Source organism: Sapajus apella, unplaced genomic scaffold (assembly GCF_009761245.1).
Source record: "Sapajus apella isolate SASKATOON/1434 unplaced genomic scaffold, GSC_monkey_1.0 scaffold82, whole genome shotgun sequence".
Classification (NCBI taxonomy): domain Eukaryota; kingdom Metazoa; phylum Chordata; class Mammalia; order Primates; family Cebidae; genus Sapajus; species Sapajus apella.
Window position 1 is genome coordinate 1,778,779 of NW_022437022.1, and position 23,061 is coordinate 1,801,839.

At 36.6% G+C, this 23,061-nt stretch overlaps 1 protein-coding gene across 6 annotated transcripts in view; it reads left to right on the forward strand.

Moving 5' to 3' along the window:
* The window catches only part of PDE10A (phosphodiesterase 10A), a 685,830-nt gene that overhangs the window by 620,017 nt on the left and 42,752 nt on the right, over window positions 1-23,061 (forward strand). For all 6 annotated transcript variants that reach the window (XM_032253236.1, XM_032253234.1, XM_032253239.1 and 3 more), the window contains 4 exons: window positions 10,056-10,198; window positions 11,235-11,318; window positions 12,907-13,057; window positions 16,887-17,042. In XM_032253236.1, coding sequence (XP_032109127.1) covers window positions 10,056-10,198; window positions 11,235-11,318; window positions 12,907-13,057; window positions 16,887-17,042 — 534 coding nt within the window. The remainder of the gene's footprint in view (window positions 1-10,055; window positions 10,199-11,234; window positions 11,319-12,906; window positions 13,058-16,886; window positions 17,043-23,061) is intronic.

A 23,061-nucleotide genomic window follows, 5' to 3' on the forward strand; every position in this document is an offset into this window, starting at 1 on the left:
CAGTCATATGAAGACTGGTAGCTGTGTTTATTTCAAAACTTTGTTCCAACTCAGAAAGACCAGTTCACATGTCTTCTTTAAATTGATATTTTTTGCCTTGATAAAGCATCCATTTAAATAAAAAAAAAAATAAAAGAAAATAGCTTCAAATTTATGCTAGTTTCAATAAGATAACATCTGATTTCTTAATAGTGAGATCCCTAGAATCTTACCTACTTGAAGAGGTTGATACCGTGAACTACTGCTAATGGACGAAGACCTAAATTCTGGTCATCACTCTGGCACTGACATGCTTGCTGTTCTTGAGCAATTTTGCTTTGATGTTTTGAGCATTTTTTCCTCAAGCATCATATGAAAATTAGGAAAAGCACCCTATATTATGTGTTGTCACTAACAGCCAATCACATCTGTGGGTTCCCTACCTTTCCCTGGATGTTATACTTTCTAGAGAACATACATTAGTAATGATCAAGATCATAAATATGAAAAATCTTTGTGCAGCATGAAGTGCTTTTTAATTGTTGACCATTACTGTCATTTTAATTGTGTTGATCTTTGGGAAATTCAAAATATTTCTGCTCTTGAACACATTATGGCCTTAATAGAAGCATGTCTTGTACATGAAAATTGCTTCTGATAGTGAAGATGATAATGTAATGGCATATTTTATCGTGGTCTTCTTTGATTCCGAGCCTATTTAGGAAGCAGGGAATATAGGCCATATTAACACTAATTATGTCTTTATTATTATTTATTTCATCTTTTGAAATATTTGATTCCATTCCTTTTATTGAATTAAAGGAGAATGTTTCTGATTGGCAATATCTTCATTTATTGAGCTAACATGTACTTGGAAGTACTATCAACAGAAAATATCTTTTAAATCTGAGTCAATTAATTTACTCCTATATACTATGATTTTAAAGAAACAATTTACTATGCCTCAGAAAAGCTAACAGGACAGTATGTCAGTTACATCTTTTTCCTAGAAAAGTAAATCTTTTAAAACAGGTTAGCTCTGTACATTTTGGTTAGAAAGACATTTAACAGGAAAGTGGCATGAAAAAAATTTACTATTAAAATGAAACCGGTTGGTTAGGGACAGATTTGTTAAGTGGCTCAACCTTTATTCATTCCAGAATTCAGCCACCAAGTATTGCATATCTTTCTCATACCAGATGGTGGATATAGAGATGATTATGATAAGAACAACTCTTATTTGATATGAGGCTTTATTGCGTACAGGCATTGTTCTAGACACTTTACATACGAAATCTCTCACAACAATCCTGTGAGTGTGGTTGTTGTCTCAATGTTTTATAAGGAAAAAAAATGGATGTATAGAGTTTAAATAATTTCCCCAAGGGCACATAGCAAGTATGTGATAAAGCCAGGTTTTGGATGCATGCAGACTGGTCCCGGTGCTTGCTAAGTATATTGCTTTCTCCCTGACATTGTTCTTTCCTAAGGTTGCTGTTAGGGAAGACAAATACATAAGTGTTTTTACATGTTATATATAAAATACGGATTAGGTGGTACTTAGTAGGGCTTATTAGGGTTCTCCAGAGAAACAGAACCAACAGGGTACATATATAGATGAATAGACACATGAGAGGGGATTTAGGAGGGAAATTGGTTCACATGATTATGGAAGCTAAAAAGTCTCACAATAGGCCATCTGCAAGCTGGAGAACCAGGAAAGCCAGTAGCATGGCTCAGTCCAAGTCTGAAAGACTCACAGCTAGGGAAGCCAATGTGTAGCCCTGAGTCTGAGGCCAAAGGCTTGAGAAGCTGGGTTGCCGCTGGTGCAAGTTCAACTCCAAAGTCCAGAGAACCTGGAGATCTGATGTTTCAGGACAGTGTAGGTGTCCCAGCTTTAGAACAGAAAGAGAATTTGCCTTTCCTCTGCCTTTCTGTTCTACCTGGGTCTTTGACCAGTTGCATGGTGCTCTACCACACTGGGTCAGGGCAGATCTTCCCTGCTCAGTGCACTGATTCCAATGCTAGACTCCCAGAAACATCATCACTGAAACACCCAGAAACCATGTTATCCGGGCATCCTCCAACCCAGTCAGACATTAGAATTAACCATCACAGATGGTTAGCTTAATTTTGTCAGAAATGAGGGGGGAAAGTTCAGAAAAGAAATACCTTCATAGGTAAAGTAGTACAGATGGTAGAGCAAAGATAGGGTTAATAAAAGAGTTTGTGATAGATTAAGAGAAAGTTTAACACTTGGGATATACTTACAAGGAGAATTATGTAAATTAAATATGTAATTATAGATGATGAACTGGCTGTTGCTTAAGAGTATTGTATATTCCCACAAAAGTTTTCTAAGAAGTATCAAAACTACATCCAATAGCAGTGCATTGAGTCACAAAGTTATCTGCTAAAATTCAACCATCTCCTGTTAGAAGTGACATGATCACACACACACACACACACACACACACACTTTTCCCCATCTTGAATTTGAATACTCTTAGATACTAATGAATAACAATTCTTAAACTGAATCTTTGGGGTTACATAAAAATAAAAGTTTAATACATCTCCAAGTCTGCAAGTTTATAGATAACTAATTTCAGCTGAATTCAATATTTTTTCCTTCTTTTGGTTATAATGCTACAAAATTTGTAACTGACATACACATTTATTCATTCCATCCATAAGCATTATCACTGTTAGATGCTAGGTACAGATTAAGAATTAATGAACCTGAATCCTAGGTGGTTTTATGTCCTATGTTTATATGTATATTTTAAATATTCCTTGATACTGAATACAGGACAATTTTCCATTTTTTTAGTTGACCTTAAAGGCATCATTTCCTTCTGCAATATATGCAGCTCTGCTTCAGCTGTGACACTAGGTACTCCACCCTTCCAGATCATTATTTCCATACTTTTTGAGTTCTCAATGTGTGCATAGTATCTTTCAAAACTTAAAATCAAGCAGACATGCATTTTACAACCTGTTCCATCACTTTCCAGCATTCTGACCTTGGGCAAGTTAGCTTATGTGTTCTTCAGCCTTAGTTTCCACAGAATTATCCTTAGGACAAAAATGAGATAAGTAAATGCATTCTTAGTACAATATATAGTCCATTGTAGATATTCCATGTTACATCCTTTGGTTTCACACTATTTAGTCATTATATTTTATGAGTTATCATTACAGCCAATTTTATAAAATTTCAGTTCATTGTTAAATATGTAGCTGGCTTGTTGTTTCCACAGGCTAGGTTGCTTTCCATTAAAATTCAATTTGCTTCATTTATTTACTGGAAAATAGCAAGGAAGAGCTTATAGAGGACCTTTAATGTCTGCCCTAAGATGGAATTTCTACACTTACAGAGGAAGAGAAATCAGTATTCCTACTTTAGGACACCAGTAGCTTTCCATACAATGAGGTGCATTTGGGCACACAGCTGGAGAGTCATTTATCTAATGCCCCTGCTTTCTCCTGATTTCAGCTGTCTCTTATTTCATAGGAACATAACACACACAATTTTTTAAAAATTTTTTTCCCGGTGGTTGCAAATCCGTCGAAACACATTAGAGAAAACTATTGTCACCTTTGCAATCCTTAACACGAAAGAACTCTCTCTGGTGCCATAGACAGTAGGTGCTTGGGCCTGTCTTTAAGAAAGGGTTTTAAATACTTCTACCCACAATTAGGTCAAAGATGTGACTCTACTGAGAAAGAAACAGAAAGAAACCTTTGTGGATTTTTTGTTTGTTTGTTTTGTTTTTTGCATTTTGGTACTGTGGTTTCCATAGACTAGAATAGTTGTTCAAGTATAATAAGTCACACATTGAATGATGTATTTTTGCAACAGTATATTTTTAATCTCTCAGTAAGTGTTTTTCATTAACTCAATTTGTAGAGGGTGCTAATATCTATTCATCTTTTTCTTCTTAGATTGTTTTTCATTTCATTTACTTGTTTACCTACTCAAATTTATCTCAGATCATCTCCCTCGTAGGAGACGCTCCAGCTGAGATACATGTAATGTTCTCCATGTGCCCCAGGCTTTCAGTGTTCTGGGTCCCGGTTTTTGTTTCTGTTAAGTTTTTAGCTTGCATTTCCAGCAATATGTTAGTATAAATTTGGAAACTACAACAGCATATGGTTTAAGCTTGATTTCCATATTCTCAATGGATGGAGACTATTTATTTTCTACCCATAGCCCCAAGTAGGGACAAGGCTTCTTTTAGTCTTTATGGAGTTCTCAGTTCAGCTCCTCTCCTCATGCAGCCACAGGCAAGTCTCATCCTGCATGACCTTCCCTTCAAGTCCCAAAGCCGCAAGCCACACCCTTTGATGGGTCTGTTATTTCTTTAGTCTGTTACAGCACTATTCTATGCTGTGAAATAAACAGCACGACATTTCATTTTTATTGATTTAGAATAGTTGTACATATTTTGGGAGTATATATGATAATTTGATACCCATAAGTGTGTTAATCATATCAGGGTGACTGAGATATCCATCACCTCAGATATTTATATTTTCTTTGTTTTGGGACCATTATGAATCTTCTAGCTATTTTGAAATATACAATAAATTATTGTTAACTGTAATTTTCCTAGTGCACTATCAAATACTAGAATTGATTCCTTTTATACAACATTATACACAATGGAACATTATTCAGCCATAAAAAGAAATGAAATCTTGTAACTTCCAGCAACAAAGATGAAACTGAAGGTCATTAAGCTAAATAAAATTATCCAGACACAAAAAGGCAAATATCACATGCCTGACTCACTTGAGGAAACTAAAAAAGTGGATCTCATGGCAATGTGGAGTAGAATGGTGGTTACAGGCATCTTATTCAGTGTTGCCCGTATGTATGTGGAGTATGTGTTTGATTTTAGGACTTGCTTAGAGAATCAATTTAATTTGACTAATGATATCATTTAATTCTATTGACAAACATATAGAAAATATGTAGTTTAATACATATTTTATCAATTTGGTTTTAAATGTAAATTAAATAGGAGAAAAGAGTGTATAATTTCTAACAGTAGAACAATTGTTATATCTCAAACGTTCCCAAAGTTAAACTGCTTGTATCTTAAAGAATACCTGTGCCAGGTGGTGTGCCGGTAAGTGTTTTACAGCAAGCTCTCTGAAAACAGAACAATCCTGATTTGTGTGTTTCCCGGCCTCTCTGGTGTACATTCACCCAATGTTGACAATTTGAAGCTACTCACAAGCCATAATGAATGCAGAGTTGGGAAGAAATGTGCATAATTGGCTCTTGCAAGCCAGTTCAGTGTGCCAGTGCCACAACAGAAAAGTAGACTCTGTTCTTGACTCTCACCAAAATCAAACAAAAGAGTCAAATGGCATGGCAACACAGTGCTGATATCCATCTTAAGATAAGATTGCTGTTAGCATTGAGAGCTTCACAGTGACCAGCCAGTGTTTGTTCTTAGCCTTTACCCGTTACTCCATTAAACCTTAACATTCGTTCATGGCTAAGTACTGTAGTATCCTTAGTCTACAGATGAGATCCTGGGGAATGGTGAATTAAGTAATTTGCCTAAATGTATACAATTAGTAAATGGCGGACAAGCGATTCGACACAAATAAATGATTCCAGAGTTTAGATTTCTAAGAGTTGCCTGACCCTAAAGTGACTCTAGGTTTACTATGAATGTTAACTACAAACATTAGAGTGTCTCGTAGACACAGTCATTTCTAAGTGTAATGAGGGTTACTGTGTAAATAGGCCCCAAGAAAAACATTCTGAATAATCATTAATTAAATATTTTTGTATGCCAGTTGAGTAGAGATGCTATTTTATAAAACGTGAATGGATGTATTTTTAACAAATGGTAGACATGTGCTGACAGTCCCGTTTTCCACGTTGTCTTCATCCTTTTGTCTTTTGAGTGCATATACCTTTTCAGTATCCTCGTGCCTACAGCTAATAGGCCAGCAAAGTAAATTTCAGTTTTAGACAAATAGCAGTTCTTTCTGCTAGAATTCTGTTTTACTTGGATAGCGACTCTAAGATTTGCAGCATTAGAGGCAAATAATGTATGCAAAATGTGCTTTGAAAGACGACATATTTTTCTACCTTCATCAGTAACTTGTAATAGGATGAATATGGTAAAATCATTTGCTAATCATCCTAGATTATACTATTTTCTGCTATTCATATAAAAAGTCATTTAGCAATTGGAAAGTAAATATCTATGAATTTTCCAAAACTAATTATTTTTTGCTGTGATTTTAAATAATTTTATCTTGTGATTAGTGTTATTTACCTATACTGATTACAAAAATAATAAAAAATAAATGAATAAAAATTTAAATTTAATTTTTATATATTTATAATATATTGACATTAAAAATTATAAATAAAATTCCAATTTTAGATCATAAACATAAAATGACAATAAAAGGAGTAGGAGTTTTGTGAGATTTACATGAAATGATGCATGCAAAGCACTTAGCCTGGCACAAGTGCTCAATAGGATTCATGGCTATAGTAGCAGTTACTTTACTGTCTCGTATAGTGACTCTTATTAGCAGCTTTACCGTAGAATTTCACTGAATTACAGGTAATACAAATTACAGTAAATGCTGAGTAAATCCTGCATATGGTTCACTTTCCTACCAGAATCTACGCGATCATCTCTAAAGTGGAAAGCAAGTGACATTCCATTAAGTTGTCTGAGGAAAATGTGAAAACTTGGATCTTGATGTTTTTGGGTAAATGTTATTAAAGAAATTATTTTTTATTGATTATTAACACATGGATGGAGCTTTCAGAAAGTTCCTGCATGAGAAGGTTATGTCTTGTCCAGGAAGCAGAGTCTTCTCTGACAGAGTGGGCCTTGTGCAGCAAGGAAAAGGTGACAGCAGTGTCCAGCCTACGCTTCTAAGTCTACGCTCTTTCTCAACTTTATTAGGAGGGAGGATTATTTTATCCATTGGCCAAAAGATAAATAAATAACCACTTGCTGAATAGACTATCCTTTCTTTATGGTCTCACCTTTGCAACCTTGCTGAAAATCAACTAACCGTGTGTGTGGTCCTATTTCTGTATTTAGTTCCGCTGATCTGTTTGTGTCCCTTGATGCCACTACCACACTGTTTTAGTTACTGTAACTTTATAATAAGTATTTGATTTAGGCAATATAATTTCTTCACCTTCATTCTTTGTTTTCAGAGTTGTTTTGGCTATTCTAGGTCCTTTGAATTCCCATATGAATTATAGAATCAGCTTTTAATTTCCTATAGAAAAGCCTTCTAGGGTTTTGATTGGGTTGATATTTGAGAAGTTCAGTTCAAAGGGTGGTATGAAATCTCTAACTATAATTGTGGGTTTATCTATCTGTCTCTTTTACTTACAGTTCTATCACTGTTTGCTTCTTGTATACCAAAACTATCTGATTAGGTGCATAGCACTTAGGGTTGTTATATCCTTGTAATGACCTCACACTTTCATTACTCGAAGTGATTTTCTTTATTCCTGATAATAGTCTTTGTTCTGAAATCTACCTTGCCTGTTATTACTAATAAAGCCATTGTAACTTTTTTTTGACTAGTATTAAATAGTATAGCTTTTCCATCATTTAAATTTTTCCCTATGTCTTTGTAGTTCAAGTAGAAATCTTATAAGCAATATATAGTGGACCCATACTTTTCATTCAGTCTGACAGTCCTTGACTTCTAATCATAATGTTTAGACCATTCACATTTATGTTTAGGTGTAAATCCACCATCTTGCTATTTGTTTTTCTATGTATTTAATCTGTTCTTTATTCCCCCTTTCCTTCTACCTTTAAAATAGAATTTTTAATGATTTTGTTGTATGAAGCAGGTTTTAACTGATACAGATCTTCTCCACAAATAGTTTTCATTGATTTTGAAACCGTTTAGATAATATATAAAAATGCGGCTGATTAGTTTGCAGGGTCAACTGATTGACATCAAGAAAAATGTAAATATATTTGAATTTCAACCAAGCATATTAGTCATTAGGAAACAAAAATATAGGTGTAATTTTTAAGAACAGCCAACACAACTTTTTTTTTTTTTTTTTTTTTCTGAGAGAGCGTCTCACTCTGTCTCCCTGTCACCGAGGCTGACGTGTAGTGGTGCAGTCTCGGCTCATTGCAACTTTCACCTCCTGCCTCCCCAGTTCAAATGATTCTCGTGCCTCAGCCTCCTGAGTAGCTAGTATTACAAGTGTGTGCCACCAGGCCTGGCTAATTTTTTTGTGCTTTTAGAAGAGACAGGGTTTAACTATGTTGGCCAGGCTGGGCTTGCCACCTGCCTCTGCTTCCCAAAGCACTGGGATTACAGGCGTTAGCCACAGCCAATACAACCTTTATTCCATTTGAATCAACATATTTCTTAAGGAATACTTTTCTCAAATAGTAGAAGTGAAAATCTAAATCGTGAAATAAACTGAACCATCCCTTAAATCACTATTTCCAAAAGTATTAAAGCAGTTGATGATTAATAACATTTAATTATAGTACTTTAATTTAGAAATATGTAATTTTTTAATAAGAACGAAGACTTATTTGGTAAGTAAAATATTTTAAAATATACCCACTTAATTTTAATGTTTTTAATTTCTATTTATAATATAAATAATACATTAATACTGTTTGTGTGCATATAATTACTAACTGTATATTCATTCATTGGGTTTGCATTTCCACAATTTGTTTACTGATAAGATTTTCATGATCAAACATGAGAGGACTCTGAGATCACCAAGAATGAAGCTAAATATTTAAAAATGATGAAATAACGAAAATATCTTCACTCTTAACCTATTTAGCGCCATTCTTTTTTTTTTTCCCACTGTTGTCACCAGGCTGGAGTGCAATGGTGCAATCTCAGCTCACTGCAACTTCTACCTTCCAGGTTCAAGCAATTCTCCTGTCTCAGCCATCCAAGTAGCTGAGATTACAGGCATGCACCACCACACCCTGCTGATTTTTGTATTTTTAGTAGAGATAGGTTTTTGCCATGTTGACCAGGCTGGTCTTGAACTCCTGACCTTAGATAACCCACCCACCTTGGCTTCCCAAAGTGCTGGGATTACAGGTGTGAGCCCCTGCGCCTGGCTTTCATTCATATTTTTATGTGGACTGGATAGTCCTACCTATAGAAGGTGAGCTATTCTGTAGAAAATGTTATTTTAAAAGTGCAAAATGTTGAGAAAGCTACTCTAGCTTACCACCGTGGTTTCAGTATTAATTTACTTTAGGCAGTTGCTAATTAATCCCACCTATTAAATAATTCACAGGCATAAATACTGACCCATTCCTTTGGCTCCACTGCATGTTTTTATTTTATCTCACATGTTAGTTTATAATTATTTGTAAAACATTTGCACACAGATATAGATACACAAGATTTCAACTTACTAGGATGGTGAAATGTACCTATCCATTTTGATTAATGTAATTACCAATTTATATACTTTATGGGCACTGTCTGTGACGAATGCAAACTTGTGTTACTCATTTGACTTTATTGCTGTAATACCAATAACTTCCCAAATAGTAAAAACATACAGTCAAGACTAAAAACCAGAGAAGGAAATAATGATAAAACTTTCCCAAGGAAGTTGAATTTATGTGCAGGTGAAATGTAGTAAAAAAATTTTTTTAACAGATTGAGAAGTACCTTAGATCTTATATTGATCTTTAAAAGCACTAATATCATTTTCTGATTATAAAATGAATGTGCTTAATTTTCATTATTTAAAAATTTAGAAATACAGAGCATTTGAAAGAAGACAAATGCCAAGTAATCTCTTTAACCAGAGATAATGTCTGATAAAAACTTTTAAAACACTGATATCATTTTTTAAAAGCTATTTACTTTGAATCTGCAGAGTCATGTATGCATATCCCAGTGTATAAGGAAATATGGATAATAAAAAAATAATTCCACCTTGGTTTTAATTTTATTTCTGATTCTTTAAAACCTAATTCTGAACTTCAGTGACAAAACAATTTAAACATTCTTTTAATTTGGGAGATTTTTTGGGATTTGCTTTCTAGATGTATCATAGAATTCGTCACTCAGAGTGCATTTACCGGGTAACGATGGAAAAGCTGTCCTACCATAGCATTTGTACTGCAGAAGAGTGGCAAGACCTCATGCGGTTCACCCTTCCCGTGCGTCTCTGCAAGGAAATTGAATTGTAAGTCTGCTGTTTTGTCAGTTTCTTCAGGAACCATTTTTAATCGAATTGAACTTAAAGTGAAACAGGTTATAGAATTAGAGTCACAGTTATGATACACATATTACATGTGGGGTTCCATGTGTTGCCATTTCCTCCCTCTGAAGTGATTTGATATTGTGATAGGATTTGGAAATAAAGGCCAGATCTCATTATCTTAAAAAAGAAAATCGGAACTCAGTTTTGAAATGAGTTAACCTAAACATTAGCATTTCTCATTAGTCTCTTGCATACTTTATACCATGTAATATTTCACATTCAAAATGGCATTTAACATCAGATACCAGAAAGTCCTCATTTCCATATAAATTTAAATTTCCAAATTAAATTTAAGAATGTTGTCATAATTTGACTTTCATACTTTATTTTTTAATCCTATGTTAATATATTTAAGTTAGTAGAGGGTGGGGCCTGTGATAAGTTTATGTTCACTGTAAGTGTAAGTGGACACTATCTACATAGGCAACCTTCACAAGTGACTTAGGTCTAATATTTGCCTTACAATTAAAATTATAGTATATATTATGCCATACTGTTTATTCAAGTCTAATGTTGGTAACTAAATTCGCAAATGAAAAATAGGTTGTAACTTTGGTGTTTATATTGGTGAAATTATTATCAGTTAAAATGGGAGATAGAACAATTACAACTCCAAGAGGCTTTCCCCCTCTTCTATGATTGTATATGTATCTAATATTTGTAATATACCTTTTAGTACTTTTAATTTTTCTGATAACAAATGAAGCCTCATTTTTAAACAGATTAATAGAAAATGAATCAATACCTCAAATATTGGACTAGATTTCTAAGGGAATATGTGGAATTTCTTCCTGGAAATCTTCAGTACCAGAGAGATGTGGCTGAGAAGGCAGGAAAAGGGATGGCTGAGCTCTTGGTGTCTCTTAAGCTCCTTGGGACAAAAAGTTAAATTATTTTCTTTAGTTATTATGTTTATTCTAATTACATTTAGTGATAAACTGCCCTTTTAAAATTTCAGATTCCACTTTGACATTGGTCCTTTCGAAAACATGTGGCCTGGAATTTTTGTCTATATGGTTCATCGGTCCTGTGGGACATCCTGGTATGACTGCCTTTAAAATTTACTTTTTGAAATTTTGGGTGACATAACCTCTTCTTCCTTCTATGTAGATGCCTCGCCACTACCATCTTTGTTTATAATCATTTAAAAATATTACATATATGCATTACTTTTTTTTCTAAATATTCAAAATAAAAAGGGCTGAGATTATTGTACAAATACACAGTCTTTTCAGATTCTCTGTAGGGGCTATTGGGTTATCTAGCACCGTGGCTGTAGCCTGGTTAGAAAATCTAAAAAGCTTTCATAAAAACAGAGGCTGGAACTGCTTTGCCTGTGTAACTGAAAGAGACAGGGGTTACTACTAACCAGAATTATATACTTTTAAAAACCATGTTTAGAATACTGTGTGTAAATTTAGCATCAACTTTCAACTTAACGTCATATATCTATTAGGATAGATCAAAAAGTAACATGCCTCCTTATTCAAAGTGTGGTACTTTGTCAGTAATTTAATTACGGCACCATTTTATTGCAAATCTTTCCCCACTCACCTTGGCCTATCATAGAGGCCTTTCCTGACTTTATAACTGATCCTTTACAGTGTAAACACACAATGTTAAAATGCAAGAATGGTTTTCTTTTGCTCTTTTTTACTCATTTAGGAATTAAATGTCTTATAGAGCCTCTTAGTTTCTCTAGAACTAAATTGGCCTTCTTCTTGAAGCCTGTGTCTTTTCTAGCTGTGACTTTTCATAAATGAGTGTTTCAAAAGGAGGCACGTAGGATACCTAACTCCAGTTAATTCTCAGAATGCAGCTGAGAGTTTGACCAGTTGGAATTCTTAAAATGCCACGCCTTATACTTCAAAGACATTTGAAAATTTTCAGTAGAGAAAAACACAGGTTATATGTTAAGTTTTTATGAATTCTCGACTTCCTTGATATTTTAGAAATCCCTGTTTTATATATACTTTTGATTTAAGCTGTCTCAAATCTATTTTGAGGGTTTGTAGGGTCTTAAGTACATAATATAAAAATATGTAAACATAAAGTATAACATATATGTAAAAATATACATCATATTATGTTATATACTGTGTCAGTATTTGGATATGGTCATTTGATACTTAACTTGAGTGTATAATAATACTTAATACTTTGCAATTACTTTGAAAGTATAGTCACTCTAGAAAAGTCTCATGATATTTCCAGTTTATAAGTCTGAGTATTCCTTTTGGAAAATATTAGCTCAAAATACCCTTTAGCAAGATGGTGCTGTGTTGTCTTTTGAGCACTGTGGGGTGTCGGAAATGAAGATAAAACTAAGGAAGATCATGAGGGCCGGCGATGGGTGACTGCGTGCTAATGCTGGTATTTTCTCACTGGCGGGACGGTTACTATATCAGAACAGATACTATCAAAGAATCTTTGCTCTCTCCTTTTTTGCTGGAGAAATGGAAAGGAAATGGTGATTGAGATTTCAGTGCTCATGGACTCAGTCAGCGTGGAAATCTTTAGAGTTGCACTAGTATAAGGGTACAGACATATGTGTACCTAAACTAGAGGGTTCTCCTACAACATAGTGATTTGCTACTGGTTTCAGTCATAACAATTTCTTTTCCATGCAGCTTTGAGCTTGAAAAGTTGTGTCGTTTTATTATGTCTGTGAAGAAGAACTACCGGCGAGTTCCCTATCACAACTGGAAGCATGCGGTCACTGTGGCGCACTGCATGTACGCCATACTTCAGAACAACCACACACTTTTCACAGATCTTGAGGTGGGTGTGCGCTCTTTACCGCTGTTCCTCGTAACCTCAGTGGATTGAATACTGCCTATCAGGAGCACACTGTTGACATGGATTTGTGACCTGTTATTCTAAGAAAAATTTTGTTTCAATAAATCAATAGCAGCCCATTTTTAGATTCCTATACCCAAACATTTAGCATCTTATTTTGTATAAGAAATGTAGATAAAAGAAATTTTAACTTCACCAAAATATCCCCCAAGGAAACACTAATTTTGTAGTCTCTCTTCTCTATTAAAGCTTAAATATTCTGAAGGGATATAAACAGAGAATTTTATTCATTGCTTATATGCCCTGGATAATGTCGACCTATCCTGCCAATTTCAGAACTTAGAGTATTAAATACAGTGAAGACATAAGTGGTTTTGATCTCCTCCAGCGTGAGGAAGCAAAGGGTCTGAAATGTTTAATTAATTTACCTGACTTTAAATACCCAGAGTTAGTGACATATCCAAAGCTTTCAGAATCTCAGAGTTAGAATTGGAGACTGCCACTTCCATTCACCAACCACAGTCAAATTCCCTTACTTGAAAGCCAGGCTAAGTGTTCAGTGACTGCTGGCCACAAAGGTTGCTGATTCCACATCTGGACTATCCTGACCCTGAAGGATATTCCTCCTTCTGACCACGTGGGGCCTGTTAGTGTCTACTCACACCTTAGATTGAGTTCTCCCTTCTATCTTTTGTAAAACTGGTATCATCTTTTAGATGACATAAGACTGGGCAGAGAAAGGAGCTGTCATCTTTGTGATAAATAAATTGTGCTTTTCTCAGATTCACATTTAAACTAGAATCCAGTACTTGTGAAGGTCCATCCTATCCTTTTTCCATCCTACTGGACCAAATTCACGGTCTGAGTGGAAAACTCGAAAGATGCATTCTAGGAAAAACAAAAAACAAATAAAACGTAGCATTTTAAAGAAAGAATAAAAAATTATCCTCTAGTTGTTTTTTTTTTAAATCTTTAGTTCAAGTGGAGTTTAGCCTAATCAGTAATTTATTATTTATAACCTCCCCCCAAAAGATCCAGATGAAATCTCTTCTTTTTTCATATTTGTCTAAACAATATCCTTTTCTGTTGAAACCTGTGTATTGAGACTTTCAGTATCTTCTCCATTCTGTTCCTTTTAAGTAATCAATTTCATTGTCTCATTTTGCCATTTTGCCATACCCTGTGAGTTTAAGAACTATAGAAATTATACTTTCAAATAGCATTGGAATTCATATTCAAAAATTGAAAATTTAAAGATAAGTGAGAAAAACTGTTGACACATGTTGACTCTCATTTAAGTTCCTGCGTCATTTCTGGAATTATATCATTACATTTTCCCAAAACCTCAGATCATTTTGGCTGAAAAACAATCCCCAAGTAACATATGCAAATATTTAAAACATATTTTATAAAGAGGAATTTTAATCTCTAACAGAACCATTAGAAATTATCATTTGATCTTTTTAAAAGGAAATGCTTAACAAGGATAATTCTTTATACATTATTTTAAGATGTATGATTCTGGCACACCTTTAATAAAACTACTGAAAGTCATATCAATTTTAAAAATGTGTTTAAAAACTGGAAAGATCATAACTTTTACGTATTGTGCAAGATTATAAAACCTTGAGATTTCTTAGCAGGTACATGGTGATAACACAGCAGCATAAAGATGGAAACCACCCCAAAACAAAATGATACTAACAACATAAGTAATTCAGTTATGTTAAGAATGCCAGGCAACTGTGATTGCTAACATGATGTTTCATGGAGTTAGGGGTTACTCGTGAGATTTCCCTTCCAATTATGTTATGGGAAAAACCAGTTCTGCATTATCAGGATAGAGAAGAAGCAGGCATATCGCTAAAAATGCACCTGTGAGAACCTCTGCTGACTCCCGTAGCAGCACCCCCATCTGTCAGTGTCTGCCTTCAGCAGGCTCTGCCTTGCACACCTCCCTTAAATCATCACACTCCTCTCCAGAGCTGACCCTTCTCTTTACCATCTCTGTCACCTCCACCTCTTTGAGAACACTGCCTAGCAATGCTTCCCACTCTTCTCTTTTCCTCCATTATCATGCTCTCACCCCTCTTTTCTGGATCATTGCCATCTGCATGTAAGCGTGCCTTTTTGACTTCCGTCTTAGAATATGCGCTGACCTGCTGCTCTGCTCAGCTCCCTCCCTGTTTCGTAGCTCTTATTTGCAGTAAACCCCATGTAAGTGTTAACCTACTGGCTCTTTCAAAATCCTCTCCTCACATTCTTTCTGAAAATGACTCAGAGCAAGCTTCTGACCTTAACACCCCAGAAAATGCCCTGCTCCAGGTCACCAGTGACCTGCACCTTGTGAGATCAAAGGGTCAGCACTCAGTGACTTCACTTGAGTCCCGGGACACTCGGCTTCTGGTTTTTCTGCAGATGCACTGGCTGTTCCTCCCTTGGGTTTTTTGTTGTTGTTGTTTCTTATACCTTCTCTTTCCTCAGACTTAAAGGTGGAATACTTGAGAGCTTAGACCTTGACCCTTTTCCATCCTCAAACTATGACCTTGGTGAGCTCAGCCAATCACGTGGCCTTAAATGCCACGTGAACACTGACAGTTTCATTTCTCCAGCCAAGGGCTATCTCCAGACCTTGAGGTTTCAATAGCTTCTACCTGATAAATCAAAATCTCCACTTGCCTATTGAGTAGACTTCTCACCCAGTCTAAATATGAACTCCTGACCTCTCTCCTCAAACCCGTTCCCCCTACAGTTCTCCCGTATCAGTTGATGGTAATCATGACAGCTTCTAAGGCCAAAAAATTTGAGGTCATATTTGACTCCTCCTCACCTCCTTCCTTTTCACACCCTGACAGTCAAAAAATCCTGTTGGTTCTGCCTGCAAATTGCATCCACACTTTAATCACCCCTTAGAAGTTTTCATTGTTATTATCCTGGTCTAAAGTTCTATTACATTTTGTCTCAATTACTTTAGAAACCTCTTCACTGATCTCTCATCCCCCTGGAGTCTGTTTTCAACACAGTTGCCAGGATAATCTTCTAAACATATAAGCAAGATGATAACACTGCTCTGCTAAAACCCTGTACCAATAGTTCCCCCGATCACTGAGAATATACGGCCTACGTGATCACTGCCTTCCCCCACCATGCCCCGCTGGCCGCCTTCCCAATCCTCCAAGTCTCAGGGCACACTCGTCTTCAAGTGTGTGTTCTCACTGCTCCCGCGCCCGGTGTGGTCCTCTCCCACACTCTGCCCACCTCTCCTTCCTCTCTCTCAGGTCTTTGCTCACACCTGGCCTTTTCATGAGGCCTGCCTGCCTACTTTATTTCATAACCAACCTGACTCCCTCTAATTCCCTTTAGCCTGCTCTGCCTTTTTCTTATATGTTTGCCTTTTTTACCTGTGATATATGATTTACCTGTTACTATATTTATTGTTTATAATAGCAATAGCATTGTTAGAATTTAATACCGAATAGATTTTACAGAAACTGGCTTTTCTTTCTTTGTGCAGTTTTGCTTTATCTGTAATTCTTTGGAACATTTGTTTTATACCACCTTTCATTTGACACCTCCTGCACCTTTTCCTAGAGTTAAGAGAGAAACTCAAAAATAATTTGACTGTCAGATTCATAAGCAGAGAAACAAAGAAAGAGGCTACAAGTAAGTTAGATTATCTGGAATTTCAAATATCCCTAAGGGTGTTTGCTGTATTAATGCCAGAAAGTAATGTGACATGAATGTGAGCTGTAAGTGTGCTCTCGTTTGTTTCTGTGTTTTGAATATCTTTGCATCATATTATCTTTTAAAGCGCAAAGGACTGCTGATTGCGTGTCTGTGTCATGACCTGGACCACAGGGGCTTTAGTAACAGCTACCTGCAGAAGTTCGACCACCCTCTGGCAGCTCTCTACTCCACCTCCACCATGGAGCAGCACCACTTCTCCCAGACAGTGTCCATCCTCCAGGTGAGTCCCCTCGCACCATCTCCCGCTTTGTCTGAAGGGCTGCCTAAGAGATAGTGATACTTCATAGGTGGAAAAGGAAGATTGGTATGGCTTCCTCAAAACCAACAGCTGCATTTTATTGTAGGACCTTATATTTATAGTCATAATTAAATAATAGTGTTTTTTGCATAAAGAATTCTTTACAAAGATTTTGAATATATGTATTTTGCAATCACATTTGTTTTTAAAATACTACATCAATAAGTACATGTAATCCTAAAGCAATACTTATTTTACATAGTTTAAATCAATTAATTTTATAGATTAACTTATTCTTGAACCAGAACGTATTAAACAGTAAATCTTTAAAATTAGATAAATTTAAGGTTTTAAGTGCCCTGTATGTAGCCATCTTATTTTTTTTTACATTGTCTGTTTTATTACTTTCTTGCTTTTAAGATGTTCTTGGTAATTGGTATAGACAATCCCAGATATCACTTAAATATGATATATATGCTCCTTCTTTCTTAAATGGTTTTTCTCAAACTCACCTTTAAAAGGTAGCTGTTACATCCTAATGATTTGATTCCTCTCACAAACAATTTTTGAAAATATAATCTGTGTGCGGCTTAAGATAGTGGACCCTGTGTGTTCCTTTCACTGTCAGCATCTCTAATTAGGAAGAGAAATTGTTGTTACATCTTCTGATGATGTGTCTAAGGGAAAGGGTTTTGAGTTTTCTGGATGTCACAGCAAAATGCCAGCAGTGAATCTACCAGTAATTGGCCACAGGCAAATTGCAAAGCAGAAAGACTTTGCCACTTGGTGCAGTTTTTCTCTGTTGAACAGGCTGGGCCTCCTCTAAACGCCAGGATTTTTTTTTTCTCCCCTCAGTTTTCCAAAGGCTTCTATTAGTGCCTCCTCATTTAACTGTCCACGTGATTGGCAGTGCTGCACGCTCAGTCCTTTTTAAAACTCAGAAACTTACCTGTCCAGGTCTCATTTCCTCAGGCCTATGCAGGTAAATGATCACCTTACTCTATTGTGCGTGCTCTTCTAGTTACCTGCTGGGTAAAAGTGAACAGTGTTTTAGATACGGAGCTAGTTTAGTCATTTTCAAGCCATCCCCAGTAGGTAGCAGATGTTGAGCTTGCTCATGGGCCAGCTCAGTCCTGAAAGCCACATGTAGTCACCATTCCTGTCATTTGCTTCATACCAGCTCTTTTAAATGACATATGTTTGGATAGATAGATACATACATGCATAAAACAAGCATACATAGAAATTTAAACAAGATAAAATGTGTGTGTGTCTATGTATGTATACATGTTTATACATACGTGTAAAACATGGTTTTTGTAAATAGATGAACATTCTAAAACTTCATGACAGCTTATATCTACTTTGACCTCACTCATCATTTGAGACTATTTGCATAAGAAGAATGTCAGAAACAACATCAGGATGACTTCACTTAGAAATAATCAGGAGTCACTGAATTAGCATCCCATGTTCTAAATGAATTTGTGCATTTGACAGTCCAACATTGCTAGCAGTTTAATCACAACTGAATTTTAATAGCCAATATAGAGTTTCTTTGGAAAGCCTATTTTAAGTATAATAGGATTAGTGTTGAGGTAGGTCAGAATTGCAAACTTTATTGCTACTGAGTAGAATAAAAAATAAACCTTATAATATGGCAGTCACATGAAGGCAGGTGGGAATGTGGAAGCTCCAGGTCCACCTAAGCCCTGGGAAGTCTTGGCCCAGTTGCTGCCATCAAAAATGGATGTTTAGGGTGATTTGCCTCCATTTTGGCAAACCCTCAGCAAGGTGGAGATTGCAGATTATGTAATGCAGCGTTCCTAAAAATGATCAGAACTAGTAACAAGAACTCATGGCAATAAGTGAAGTTGAGACAGGTAAGCTGTTGGCATTTAAAAAGGTATGGGAGAACAGGTTCAGATATTAGAGCTGGAATTTCAGTCATTGGTGAGGTAGTAATAGCAAATTCGTTCTCCTGCTTAGAGAAGATAAGGTACTAGGTACACTGCAAAAACAGAAGCTGAGAATAAGAACAAGGGATTGCTGCAAATTCAGATAAAAAGCACCACCAGTTTGAAAAAACAAATGTATATATTTGGTTGACAAAAACCTTTCCATTTGGGCTATGCCCAGGGAGAAATAATAATATTGGGATAATAAACAGACAGCCCCATCTACCTGGGCAGGAATAGTCAGAAGAGTATCTTCCTTTTCTGAAAATGTCTGTACTCTTGGCTGATTTTGCAGTTATCCCCATGATGCCTCTCTGAGTGTTTTTTCAGATTCATCTCCTGGTCCCTAAAATTCAGTTTAACAACAAACATATTTATTGAGCACCTTCTATTTGCCAACACCTGTTTTAGGCACTGGGAGTGTAGTGATAAACAACAAACATAAATCCCTGTCCTCTGGAACTCACAGTGTAGAGTGAGGAATGCCCGAGTCCCCTGACTTCTGCCCTTACATTGTTCTCATTGGCTCACCACCTGGCACACGTGTGGCTCTAACTGACAGGATATCCTGAGGACTCTCAGACCCGTGTAATTCCGCCTAGTGCTCAGTCGGACTTCTGCCCAAGCGCTTGAACTGTGTATTCCATATGGCCTGAATTGTGCTTGGTGTTATACTTACGTAGGTGCCTTCTGTATTTTCTCTCTCTTTGATGGCAACCTCATTGACCCAGGAATGCAGGCTGATGACCTTAGAGTCATCCTTTTCCCTTCTTTAGCCTTACCTTCCCATTCTTCCATCCCATTACCACCAAGTCCTGCTGATTTTATATTTCATCAGAAGACACCTACAAGCTTGACTAATTAAGATGATATCCTTGGGTAACAGTTAAAAACTCCAACTTCCAGTCATTAAAATAAGAACAATGTGTACTTTCATGATATAAATACCTGTGATACTTCTGTTTATCCACCAAAGATTTTTCCCATTGCTTTCTTGATCTGCATTGCTAAGTAGATGATCGTGAGCATGGCACTGTCCATCCTCTGGCCACAGAGCCAGATACAACATAAGCAATTTTGCATGTCATGGTTGGAAATAGTTCCCTGTCAGGCATCTTCACGGGTGTGTACTGCATATGGAGCTGCTTATCATAGTTTTGCCAACTTGAGGGACAGCTTTCAGTATGGCTGCCAATGGCATCTATCGGATAAGCAGGGCATTCAGAAGAGTACTGCCAGCCAACACAGTGACAACGGCAAGCAAGGAGAATAATACAATAGACTTTGAAAGCTAACCTTCAGGCTCTCTCTCTCTACTTTAAAATCTAACCTTCAGGCTCTTTCTCTCTCTCTCCCGCTATGCACACATACATACACAGATCCACACACGTATGTTACTCATGGTAGAAAAGCAGGAAGTGTGTTTTTGCTCACAGCTTGCCTTGACATTGGTCGCAGTGATAGGAATGCAGTAGGTAGTCCCTTGTTGAGTGGGCAGTGGGAAGAGATTAAGTCATGGAGTAAGGGTAAGTATAAGAGCATCTGCAGAGAAGGTCAATCTCCCTTCTCATCTTTCCCTGAGCTTCCCATGGTGTCCAAATGCTGGGCATCAGGATTGTGTTCACGGTGTTTGGGGCCCATCACAGTGTGTAGATCATGGTGGACATTTAGCAGAGAGGAAAGTCTCACTTGGGTCTCTAGTAAATGGTAATCTTGCCCCTCTGGCCTCTACAGCCTCCAAAGTGTCAAGCACCGTCCCTACTTGACATCCCGGTTTCAGCCTTCATTGTATTTTGTCTGTTTTTGCACCTTTCCCCCCTTATCCATCACTGTTTCTCCAAGTGCTTGTCTCTCAAATCACTCCTCCAAATATATGCCTGGATATGTTTTTCTCCTATTTAAAAGCCATTAGTGGCTCCCCAGGGCGTCAGGAGTCATTTCCTGGTTTCTCAGTTGATACACAAGTCTTTTATGAGAGGCCCCTGTCTGTTTCAGGACCACAGTATCTACTCTGCTTCTGTAGTTTCAGATCGTATCTTAACTCTGTCCCACTGGCTGGGTTTCCTCCACATGTACTTCCCCCCACCCTTTCTGTGGCCACCCACTCAGGTATGACCTCATCCAGTAAAATTCTTTGCGTGCATCCCCACCTCGCTGGGGTGCATCACTGCACCCCTTTTACACAGCGCAGAGCACCTTAGGCATACATACATCTTAGTGGTCGTTTAGTTTTTTTTTTTAACATTGTATTGAAATTTTCTGTTTGTGAGTTTGGCTTCCCACCTTTTCTGAATTAGAAGTTGATAAGGAGAGTCATTGCCCCTTATTCACTTGCAGACATACAGGCCCACCTCTGGGGTCGTTGATACGGCACAGGGGGAAATGTGAAGGTTGAGCATGGGGAGAAGGGCAGAGTGGGCGGAACCTGTGCTCAGAGACCTGAAACTGAAGCTTTATGTCAGGAAAGTGAGTAGCTATGTCGGGCTGGGCAGAGAGCCCAGAAGCTGAGCAGAAGGCAAATTTAATGCCTTCAGGTGAGGAGATTGCAGAATGCCTTCAAGTGAGGAGACTGTTTGTGGGAACTGTTACATCCAAGAAAGTAGGTTAGCTTTGTTTTCTTGCCTAAAACTGACTAGCTTACAATTAGTAATTGTGATAGAACCACTATTGCTGGAATATTAAATCAGTTTATTCTGTTTACTCATGAGATATTAATGATTATTTTGAATATTGAAACTATACTTTTTTCTTTCTTTTGCCTTCTGTGAGTACCCCATTTTGACTTTGAAAATAGCCAAAATTTTAGAAAATAGACCAATTAGGAATGATTATTCTCATTATTAAGACTATTTTAAAAATTCCACTAATTTTAAATTATCTGTTGCTTTTGAAATATGGTCATATTTCTGAAAATTATCTATTTATACCCACATTTTGGGATCCCATGGCTTCTCACTAGTCTGTATAGCAGTACTATTTCTGTGACTCAGCTAGAGAGTTCTTCCAATTCGTCTGCACTACGTATAATTTACTGTTATGTATTACAATTACAGCAAAATTATTGTACTGCTATTCAACACTACCTGTGCTAATAATCCGAAATATATGACATCGTGGCTAGTTTAAATCTGTCCTTTTCTACAGATATGTTCTGAATGGAAAAGTATTTGGCTATCAGATTCATTCCTAGGCATATATTTGTTTGTTCATCTCTCTTTCCCTTAATTCTGACTGTGGAAGTTACACTGGTAGATTTTATCCTCCTCCTCATCATCATCATTAGTCATCATTGTTATAATAGTCATCGTTTTATCATGTATTGGGTGCAAACAGTGAACCAGAAACTTAAGTATTTTGCACATATTTTAATACGGCTTATTTTTATTATATCCCCATAAGATAGGTATTATTATTTTCATTTTACAAATGAGAGCAATATGCATCAAAGAGTCTAAGTAATATATTTGTCACATAACTAATACAGAATGACATTAAAAACTAGAATTATTTGACTCCAAAATCTGTGATCTTAATTACCATACTGTAACGCTTCCTAATAGGTGGTGTTATGTACTAGGTAATTAAATTTCAAAATCCATATTCTATGTGTTTTAGGGGCATTGCCGCCATGAGTGCTTGATGCACTTAGTTGCATCATTGACTTATTTTTCCTAAAGCATGTAAACAATTCAGCCCACACCTCTGGCTTCCTATAGCAGTGCTTGACACAGTGGGGCAGGATTGCTGAAGATCAAGGCCTGGACTGCTTGTCATGCAGGCATAGAAATGTGAGCTTCAGGGTCTTTCCATAAGAATCTCCTTAATAGAGCCTAGCATCATAGGACTTTTTGAGGCAATATTTGTGATTAATAATAATATGTTTTAAACTGTCTGAGGAAGATCTGTCAGTCAGTCTTCCTGCCTTGGTTCTGGCCTGCCTCCAGTCTACATTGTTGCTAGAATGACAGCTCTGAAACACAAATCTCATCATATCGCCACCTAACTGAAAATTGTCAACAGCTCATAATTACCTTCAAGATAGT